General features: G+C 40.3%; 1 protein-coding gene across 1 annotated transcript in view; it reads right to left on the minus strand.

Moving 5' to 3' along the window:
* Positions 1-4,163, minus strand: part of wdr12 (WD repeat domain 12) — a gene marked incomplete at its 5' end in the record, with an annotated part of 9,955 nt that extends 5,792 nt beyond the window's left edge. The window contains 2 exons of the mRNA XM_031558586.2: positions 3,252-3,392; positions 4,047-4,163. Of these exons, the coding sequence (XP_031414446.2) occupies positions 3,252-3,392; positions 4,047-4,163 (258 nt within the window). The remainder of the gene's footprint in view (positions 1-3,251; positions 3,393-4,046) is intronic.
* Between the last annotated feature and the right edge of the window lie 6,948 nt (positions 4,164-11,111).

Raw genomic sequence — 11,111 nt, forward strand, 5'->3', positions numbered from 1 at the left:
AAAACAGCAGGGAGAACATCAACTCAGCAGCCGAAAAAATTACAGAAATACTTTTAACTGCAGCTAAAAGGTCATTAAAAAAAGTCAAACACAGCACTACCAAAAAAGTAAAATCAAGAATTCAAACAAAAACAAATGGTTTGACAAAGACTGTAAAAAATTGCGAAAAGAATTGAGATTAAGTTCAAACAATAAACACAGAAATCCTGCAAATCAAGAAATTCGAACACAATATCTTAACACCCTTCAGAAATACAAATCACTTCTAAGACACAAAAAAAATGACCATATGAATGCCCAACTCAAAGAAATGGAGGACGCATTAGATCATAACTCCTTCTGGGAACACTGGAATAACTTTGACAAAACAAGAAAAGAAAAAGTCATCCCATTAGTTGATGGAAGAAAATGGACAGAACATTTTGAAAAATTGTACAAAAAAGATAACCTAAATTCTAAACAAAAAACCTTAGAATCTCAGTTAAGAAAACTTGAAGAGACACAAAAGGACAGGCTAAATCAATTAGATTCCACTATAAAATTATCAGAATTGAACTCAAAATTAAAATCCCTCAAGAACAAAAAATCATGTGGCATAGATGGAGTGTACAACCAAATGCTAAAACACAGCACACCTAAATTAAGAGAGGCCACGTTAAAAATTATTCAATTTAATCCTGTCTTCAGGCCATTTTCCAGAACAATGGAAGGTGAGCCACATCACTCCAATCCATAAAAAAGGTGACAAACTTAATCCTAATAATTATAGAGGCATCTCACAAGGCAGCAATTTAGGGAAAGTATTCTGTGGCATCCTGACCAATAGAATTCAAAATGTATCCAGAACAACAATATAATAAATTCATCCCAGATTGGCTTTTCTCAAAACAACAGAACAACCGACCATGTATACACTTTGCACACACTCATAGAGGAACACGTACAAAATGTTAAAAAAGGTAAAATATTTGGCTGCTTTATTGACTTTAGCAAAGCTTTCGACTCAGTATGGCACGATGGACTTATGTTGAAATTAATTGATAGTGGAATTGGAGGCAAAACGTATGACATCATTAAAGATATGTATAAAAACAATAGATGCTGTGTAAAAATTCACAACAGACTAACAGATTATTTTGATCAGACAAAAGGAGTTCGACAAGGCTGTTGCTTAAGTCCAACCTTATTCAATATATATATTAATGATTTGGCCACAAAAATTGAAAGATCTTCGTCCCCAGGTCTTAAACTTCTAAATAAAGAAATTAAATGCCTGCTTTTTGCCGATGATCTCCTCCTACTCTCCCCGAGTCCAGAGGCGCTTCAGGAAAGTCTGAATATTATCAACGAATACAGTATAACATGGGCCCTTCCAATTAACCTGGATAAATCCAAAATCATTGTATTCCAAAAAAGACATTCCAAACACAATAATTATTACAGCTTCACAATTGGCGAAGAAAAACTGGAACAAGTAAAAAAAATATTGTTATTTAGGACTAACGATTTCTTCAACTGGACTTTTTGATGGAGCAATAACAGATCTAACGGAAAAGGCAAGAAAAACCTATTACATGCTCAGGAAATCACTACTAAAATATAACCCCCCATAAAACTCTGGCTAAAACTTTTTGATTCAATACTGAAACCAATATTACTGTATGGGAGTGAAGTTTGGGGAACTAAATTTAAAAATAAATTGGACACATGGGACAAAAGCCACCCCGAACTATTCCACTTGGAATTCTGCAAAATATACTGGGTGTAAACAGGAGTTGCCCTAACATAGCGTGTAGAGCAGAGTTGGGAAGATACCCACTCCTTCTAGACATACAAAAGAGAGCAGCAAAATTCTGGAACCATCTGCAAATAAGCAAACCAGACAGGCACCACCACACTGCTGCCCAACTGAGGGATGGACACCCAGAGAGAGACCCCTTCAACTACCTTGTCCAAAAACATGGGCTCAGCAAGAAAGACTTAAGCATTGCCTCAAAACTAAAACAGTTAAAAGAAAGCTGTATAGAAAATTACACTAACTGCTGGAAGAATCAAATGAAAGAATCCAGCAAGCTAAATGTATACAGAACATTAAAAAAAGACTGCAAATTGGCACCATACTCAATCCAAATAAAAAATTATAAACAAAGAATTCTATTAACAAAGTACAGGCTCAGCGACCATAGTCTTGCAGTAGAAAAGGGGCGACACAGACAATGCTGGGTGGCTCCCGAAGGGAGACTATCCGTCCACTGCAATATTAACGCTGTCGAAAATGAGCCTCATTTTCTGACGGAATGTACAAAATACCACAATATAAGAAGTGCATATTACAAACAATTTGAATACATCCACCCAGGTTTCATAAACCTAACGAACCAACAAAAACTACCATTCCTCCTGGGGGAAATAGAGACCTGTAACATTTTAGCCTCCGAATATGTGCAGTCCTGCCACATCCTCCGAGAGCAGGCCATACCACCAATAAACATAGGCCTGAACTCATAGTGTTTTTTTTTTTTTTAAATGTTTGTATCTATTCTTATCTGTCTATGTTTTTTCTTTACGTAATTATTATAATTGTAAAGTTTTTTATTTAAGCATTTTTATTTTATTTATTTTTTTTATTATTTAATTAACTTATCTGTTCCTGTATTACCATTGTTGTTATTATTGTTGTTATTATTATTGTTCTTATTGTTTAAGTGCTTTGGCAACAGTGTACCATACATTCATGCCAATAAAGCCATTGAAATTGAAAAATTGAAAATTAGAGAGAACAGAGAGAGAGAGAGAGAGAGAGAGAGAGAGAGAGAGACAGAGAGAGAGAGAGAGAGAGACAGAGAGAGAGAGAGAGAGAGAGAGAGAGAGAGACCAGAGCGGGGACAGAGAGAGAGAGAGAGAACAGAGACAGAGAGAGAGACAGAGCGGGGACAGAGAGAGAGAGAGAGAACAGAGAGAGAGAGGAGAGAGAGAGGACAGAGACAGAGAGAGAGACAGAGCGGGGACAGAGAGAGAGAGAGAGAGAGACAGAGACAGAGACAGAGAGAGAGACAGAGCGGGGACAGAGAGAGAGAGAGAGACAGAGAGAAGAGACGAGAGAGAGAGAAGAGAGAGAGAGGAGAGAGAGAGAGAAGAGAGAGACAGAGAGAGAAGAGAGAGAGAGAGAGAGAGAGAGAGAGAGAGACAGAGAGAGAGACAGAGAGAGACAGAGACAGAGAGAGAGCGGCGGAGACGAGTGTCCCTCTCACCAGTGTGCTCTTCTGGCTGCCCGTCTCGGCGTCCCACAGCTTGATGGTATGATCCCACGATGCACTGCAGATCTCCTCGCTGTCCGTCCAGAGCAGCGAGGACACGGCTTCCGTGTGACCAGACAGAGTCACCAGGGGCGTCTGAGGGGGTAGGAGGGGTGTCAGGGGGGGTGTAAGACGACGGCCGTCAACATTACCAATCCACACACAGAGCTCTATCAGATCAACATTACCACACACACACACAGAGTGCTATCAGACACACACACACACGATCCTTTAAAACATTACCAATCCACACACAGAGCTCTATCAGACACACACACACACACACACACACACACACACGACCCTTTACTTTAAAACATTACCAATCCACACACAGAGCTCTATCAGACACACACACACACACATGAAGCCTTTACTTTAAAACATTACCAATCCACACACAGAGCTCTATTAAACACACACACACACACACACACACACACACACACACACGACCCTTTAAAACTTTACTTTTAAACATTACCAATCCACACACAGAGCTCTATCAGACACACACACACACACACACACATGACCCTTTACTTTAAAAGCGCTGAATTAAAGTCCCGTATCCCATATAGACAACATAGCAAAGCCAAGCAGCTGGCGTGACTAGCAGCTAGAGAGGGGAGCCACTTCACTGAGACACTGAAGTCACAGAAAAAGCCTTTGTGTGTTTTAATCTTTGTGGCCACTAGAGGGAGCTAGATCACGAGAAGCACAGTAGAACAGAAGGTCACTGGTCACCCGTGTCAATCCCAGCTTGTCTGTCTTCTGCTTCTTCCTCGGTCTGTTGGGCTCGTCCACCTCGTCCTCTTCCTCTGTAGGCACTGCAGAGAGAATACAATTCCCATCAGGCACTGCACAAGAGCATACAGATGGAGTAATGGAGGAGTAATGGAGTAATGGAGTAATGGAGGAGTAATGGAGTAATGGAGTAATGGAGTAATGGAGGAGTAATGGAGTAATGGAGTAATGGAGTAATGGAGGAGTAATGGAGTAATGGAGTAATGGAGTAATGGAGGAGTAATGGAGTAATGGAGGAGTAATGGAGTAATGGAGTAATGGAGTAATGGAGGAGTAATGGAGTAATGGAGGAGTAATGGAGTAATGGAGTAATGGAGTAATGGAGTAATGGAGGAGTAATGGAGTAATGGAGTAATGGAGGAGTAATGGAGTAATGGAGGAGTAATGGAGTAATGGAGTAATGGAGTAATGGAGTAATGGAGTAATGGAGTAATGGAGGAGTAATGGAGTAATGGAGTAATGGAGTAATGGAGGAGTAATGGAGTAATGGAGTAATGGAGTAATGGAGGAGTAATGGAGTAATGGAGGAGTAATGGAGTAATGGAGTAATGGAGTAATGGAGTAATGGAGGAGTAATGGAGTAATGGAGTAATGGAGGAGTAATGGAGTAATGGAGGAGTAATGGAGTAATGGAGTAATGGAGTAATGGAGTAATGGAGGAGTAATGGAGTAATGGAGTAATGGAGGAGTAATGGAGTAATGGAGGAGTAATGGAGTAATGGAGTAATGGAGTAATGGAGTAATGGAGTAATGGAGGAGTAATGGAGTAATGGAGGAGTAATGGAGGAGTAATGGAGGAGTAATGGAGTAATGGAGTAATGGAGGAGTAATGGAGTAATGGAGTAATGGAGTAATGGAGTAATGGAGTAATGGAGGAGTAATGGAGTAATGGAGTAATGGAGTAATGGAGTAATGGAGGAGTAATGGAGTAATGGAGGAGTAATGGAGTAATGGAGTAATGGAGTAATGGAGTAATGGAGGAGTAATGGAGTAATGGAGTAATGGAGGAGTAATGGAGTAATGGAGTAATGGAGGAGTAATGGAGTAATGGAGTAATGGAGTAATGGAGTAATGGAGTAATGGAGGAGTAATGGAGGAGTAATGGAGTAATGGAGTAATGGAGTAATGGAGGAGTAATGGAGGAGTAATGGAGTAATGGAGTAATGGAGTAATGGAGGAGTAATGGAGTAATGGAGTAATGGAGGAGTAATGGAGTAATGGAGTAATGGAGTAATGGAGGAGTAATGGAGTAATGGAGTAATGGAGTAATGGAGGAGTAATGGAGTAATGGAGTAATGGAGTAATGGAGTAATGGAGTAATGGAGTAATGGAGTAATGGAGGAGTAATGGAGTAATGGAGTAATGGAGGAGTAATGGAGGAGTAATGGAGTAATGGAGTAATGGAGTAATGGAGGAGTAATGGAGTAATGGAGTAATGGAGGAGTAATGGAGTAATGGAGTAATGGAGTAATGGAGGAGTAATGGAGTAATGGAGTAATGGAGTAATGGAGGAGTAATGGAGGAGTAATGGAGTAATGGAGTAATGGAGTAATGGAGTAATGGAGGAGTAATGGAGGAGTAATGGAGTAATGGAGTAATGGAGTAATGGAGTAATGGAGTAATGGAGTAATGGAGGAGTAATGGAGTAATGGAGTAATGGAGGAGTAATGGAGGAGTAATGGAGGAGTAATGGAGTAATGGAGTAATGGAGGAGTAATGGAGGAGTAATGGAGTAATGGAGTAATGGAGGAGTAATGGAGTAATGGAGTAATGGAGTAATGGAGTAATGGAGTAATGGAGGAGTAATGGAGTAATGGAGTAATGGAGTAATGGAGTAATGGAGGAGTAATGGAGTAATGGAGGAGTAATGGAGTAATGGAGGAGTAATGGAGTAATGGAGTAATGGAGGAGTAATGGAGTAATGGAGTAATGGAGGAGTAATGGAGTAATGGAGTAATGGAGGAGTAATGGAGTAATGGAGTAATGGAGTAATGGAGTAATGGAGGAGTAATGGAGTAATGGAGTAATGGAGGAGTAATGGAGTAATGGAGTAATGGAGGAGTAATGGAGTAATGGAGGAGTAATGGAGTAATGGAGGAGTAATGGAGTAATGGAGTAATGGAGGAGTAATGGAGTAATGGAGTAATGGAGTAATGGAGTAATGGAGTAATGGAGTAATGGAGGAGTAATGGAGGAGTAATGGAGTAATGGAGTAATGGAGGAGTAATGGAGGAGTAATGGAGTAATGGAGTAATGGAGTAATGGAGGAGTAATGGAGGAGTAATGGAGTAATGGAGTAATGGAGGAGTAATGGAGTAATGGAGTAATGGAGTAATGGAGGAGTAATGGAGTAATGGAGTAATGGAGGAGTAATGGAGTAATGGAGTAATGGAGTAATGGAGTAATGGAGTAATGGAGGAGTAATGGAGTAATGGAGTAATGGAGGAGTAATGGAGTAATGGAGTAATGGAGTAATGGAGTAATGGAGGAGTAATGGAGTAATGGAGTAATGGAGGAGTAATGGAGTAATGGAGTAATGGAGGAGTAATGGAGTAATGGAGGAGTAATGGAGTAATGGAGGAGTAATGGAGTAATGGAGTAATGGAGGAGTAATGGAGTAATGGAGGAGTAATGGAGGAGTAATGGAGTAATGGAGTAATGGAGGAGTAATGGAGTAATGGAGGAGTAATGGAGTAATGGAGTAATGGAGTAATGGAGTAATGGAGGAGTAATGGAGTAATGGAGGAGTAATGGAGTAATGGAGGAGTAATGGAGTAATGGAGTAATGGAGTAATGGAGTAATGGAGGAGTAATGGAGTAATGGAGGAGTAATGGAGTAATGGAGGAGTAATGGAGTAATGGAGTAATGGAGTAATGGAGTAATGGAGGAGTAATGGAGTAATGGAGGAGTAATGGAGTAATGGAGTAATGGAGGAGTAATGGAGGAGTAATGGAGTAATGGAGTAATGGAGTAATGGAGTAATGGAGTAATGGAGTAATGGAGTAATGGAGGAGTAATGGAGTAATGGAGTAATGGAGTAATGGAGTAATGGAGTAATGGAGTAATGGAGTAATGGAGTAATGGAGGAGTAATGGAGTAATGGAGTAATGGAGTAATGGAGTAATGGAGTAATGGAGTAATGGAGGAGTAATGGAGGAGTAATGGAGTAATGGAGTAATGGAGTAATGGAGTAATGGAGTAATGGAGGAGTAATGGAGGAGTAATGGAGTAATGGAGTAATGGAGGAGTAATGGAGTAATGGAGTAATGGAGTAATGGAGTAATGGAGTAATGGAGGAGTAATGGAGGAGTAATGGAGTAATGGAGTAATGGAGTAATGGAGTAATGGAGTAATGGAGGAGTAATGGAGTAATGGAGTAATGGAGGAGTAATGGAGGAGTAATGGAGTAATGGAGTAATGGAGTAATGGAGTAATGGAGTAATGGAGGAGTAATGGAGGAGTAATGGAGTAATGGAGTAATGGAGGAGTAATGGAGTAATGGAGTAATGGAGTAATGGAGTAATGGAGTAATGGAGGAGTAATGGAGGAGTAATGGAGTAATGGAGTAATGGAGTAATGGAGTAATGGAGTAATGGAGGAGTAATGGAGTAATGGAGTAATGGAGGAGTAATGGAGTAATGGAGTAATGGAGTAATGGAGTAATGGAGGAGTAATGGAGTAATGGAGGAGTAATGGAGTAATGGAGTAATGGAGTAATGGAGGAGTAATGGAGTAATGGAGTAATGGAGTAATGGAGTAATGGAGTAATGGAGGAGTAATGGAGTAATGGAGTAATGGAGGAGTAATGGAGTAATGGAGTAATGGAGGAGTAATGGAGTAATGGAGTAATGGAGTAATGGAGTAATGGAGTAATGGAGGAGTAATGGAGTAATGGAGTAATGGAGTAATGGAGGAGTAATGGAGTAATGGAGGAGTAATGGAGTAATGGAGTAATGGAGTAATGGAGGAGTAATGGAGGAGTAATGGAGTAATGGAGTAATGGAGTAATGGAGTAATGGAGTAATGGAGTAATGGAGTAATGGAGTAATGGAGGAGTAATGGAGTAATGGAGTAATGGAGGAGTAATGGAGTAATGGAGTAATGGAGTAATGGAGTAATGGAGGAGTAATGGAGTAATGGAGTAATGGAGGAGTAATGGAGTAATGGAGGAGTAATGGAGGAGTAATGGAGTAATGGAGTAATGGAGTAATGGAGGAGTAATGGAGTAATGGAGTAATGGAGTAATGGAGTAATGGAGTAATGGAGGAGTAATGGAGGAGTAATGGAGTAATGGAGTAATGGAGTAATGGAGGAGTAATGGAGGAGTAATGGAGGAGTAATGGAGTAATGGAGGAGTAATGGAGTAATGGAGTAATGGAGTAATGGAGTAATGGAGTAATGGAGTAATGGAGGAGTAATGGAGGAGTAATGGAGTAATGGAGTAATGGAGTAATGGAGGAGTAATGGAGTAATGGAGTAATGGAGTAATGGAGGAGTAATGGAGTAATGGAGTAATGGAGGAGTAATGGAGTAATGGAGTAATGGAGTAATGGAGTAATGGAGGAGTAATGGAGTAATGGAGTAATGGAGTAATGGAGTAATGGAGTAATGGAGGAGTAATGGAGTAATGGAGGAGTAATGGAGTAATGGAGGAGTAATGGAGTAATGGAGTAATGGAGTAATGGAGTAATGGAGTAATGGAGTAATGGAGGAGTAATGGAGTAATGGAGGAGTAATGGAGTAATGGAGTAATGGAGTAATGGAGGAGTAATGGAGGAGTAATGGAGTAATGGAGTAATGGAGTAATGGAGGAGTAATGGAGTAATGGAGGAGTAATGGAGTAATGGAGGAGTAATGGAGTAATGGAGGAGTAATGGAGTAATGGAGTAATGGAGTAATGGAGTAATGGAGGAGTAATGGAGTAATGGAGTAATGGAGGAGTAATGGAGTAATGGAGTAATGGAGGAGTAATGGAGTAATGGAGTAATGGAGGAGTAATGGAGTAATGGAGTAATGGAGTAATGGAGTAATGGAGGAGTAATGGAGTAATGGAGTAATGGAGGAGTAATGGAGTAATGGAGTAATGGAGGAGTAATGGAGTAATGGAGTAATGGAGTAATGGAGTAATGGAGGAGTAATGGAGTAATGGAGTAATGGAGGAGTAATGGAGGAGTAATGGAGTAATGGAGTAATGGAGTAATGGAGTAATGGAGGAGTAATGGAGGAGTAATGGAGGAGTAATGGAGTAATGGAGTAATGGAGTAATGGAGGAGTAATGGAGTAATGGAGTAATGGAGGAGTAATGGAGGAGTAATGGAGTAATGGAGGAGTAATGGAGTAATGGAGGAGTAATGGAGTAATGGAGTAATGGAGTAATGGAGGAGTAATGGAGTAATGGAGTAATGGAGTAATGGAGTAATGGAGGAGTAATGGAGTAATGGAGGAGTAATGGAGTAATGGAGTAATGGAGTAATGGAGTAATGGAGTAATGGAGTAATGGAGTAATGGAGGAGTAATGGAGGAGTAATGGAGTAATGGAGGAGTAATGGAGTAATGGAGTAATGGAGGAGTAATGGAGTAATGGAGTAATGGAGTAATGGAGGAGTAATGGAGTAATGGAGTAATGGAGGAGTAATGGAGTAATGGAGTAATGGAGTAATGGAGGAGTAATGGAGTAATGGAGTAATGGAGGAGTAATGGAGTAATGGAGTAATGGAGTAATGGAGGAGTAATGGAGTAATGGAGGAGTAATGGAGTAATGGAGTAATGGAGTAATGGAGGAGTAAATGGAGTAATGGAGTAATGGAGGAGTAATGGAGTAATGGAGTAATGGAGTAATGGAGGAGTAATGGAGTAATGGAGTAATGGAGGAGTAATGGAGTAATGGAGTAATGGAGTAATGGAGGAGTAATGGAGTAATGGAGGAGTAATGGAGTAATGGAGTAATGGAGTAATGGAGGAGTAATGGAGTAATGGAGTAATGGAGGAGTAATGGAGTAATGGAGTAATGGAGTAATGGAGGAGTAATGGAGTAATGGAGTAATGGAGGAGTAATGGAGTAATGGAGTAATGGAGGAGTAATGGAGTAATGGAGTAATGGAGGAGTAATGGAGTAATGGAGTAATGGAGTAATGGAGTAATGGAGGAGTAATGGAGTAATGGAGTAATGGAGGAGTAATGGAGTAATGGAGGAGTAATGGAGTAATGGAGTAATGGAGGAGTAATGGAGTAATGGAGTAATGGAGTAATGGAGTAATGGAGGAGTAATGGAGTAATGGAGTAATGGAGGAGTAATGGAGTAATGGAGTAATGGAGGAGTAATGGAGTAATGGAGTAATGGAGGAGTAATGGAGGAGTAATGGAGGAGTAATGGAGTAATGGAGGAGTAATGGAGTAATGAGTAATGGAGGAGTAATGGAGGAGTAATGGAGTAATGGAGGAGTAATGGAGTAATGGAGTAATGGAGGAGTAATGGAGTAATGGAGTAATGGAGTAATGGAGTAATGGAGGAGTAATGGAGTAATGGAGTAATGGAGTAATGGAGGAGTAATGGAGTAATGGAGGAGTAATGGAGTAATGGAGTAATGGAGTAATGGAGTAATGGAGGAGTAATGGAGTAATGGAGTAATGGAGGAGTAATGGAGTAATGGAGTAATGGAGAGTAATGGAGGAGTAATGGAGGAGTAATGGAGTAATGGAGTAATGGAGGAGTAATGGAGTAATGGAGTAATGGAGGAGTAATGGAGTAATGGAGGAGTAATGGAGTAATGGAGTAATGGAGGAGTAATGGAGTAATGGAGTAATGGAGGAGTAATGGAGTAATGGAGGAGTAATGGAGTAATGGAGTAATGGAGGAGTAATGGAGGAGTAATGGAGTAATGGAGGAGTAATGGAGTAATGGAGGAGTAATGGAGTAATGGAGAGTAATGGAGTAATGTAATGGAGTAATGGAGTAATGGAGGAGTAATGGAGTAATGGAGTAATGGAGGAGTAATGGAGTAATG

This window comes from Clupea harengus, chromosome 21, assembly GCF_900700415.2.
Source record: "Clupea harengus chromosome 21, Ch_v2.0.2, whole genome shotgun sequence".
In the NCBI taxonomy this organism is placed as follows: domain Eukaryota; kingdom Metazoa; phylum Chordata; class Actinopteri; order Clupeiformes; family Clupeidae; genus Clupea; species Clupea harengus.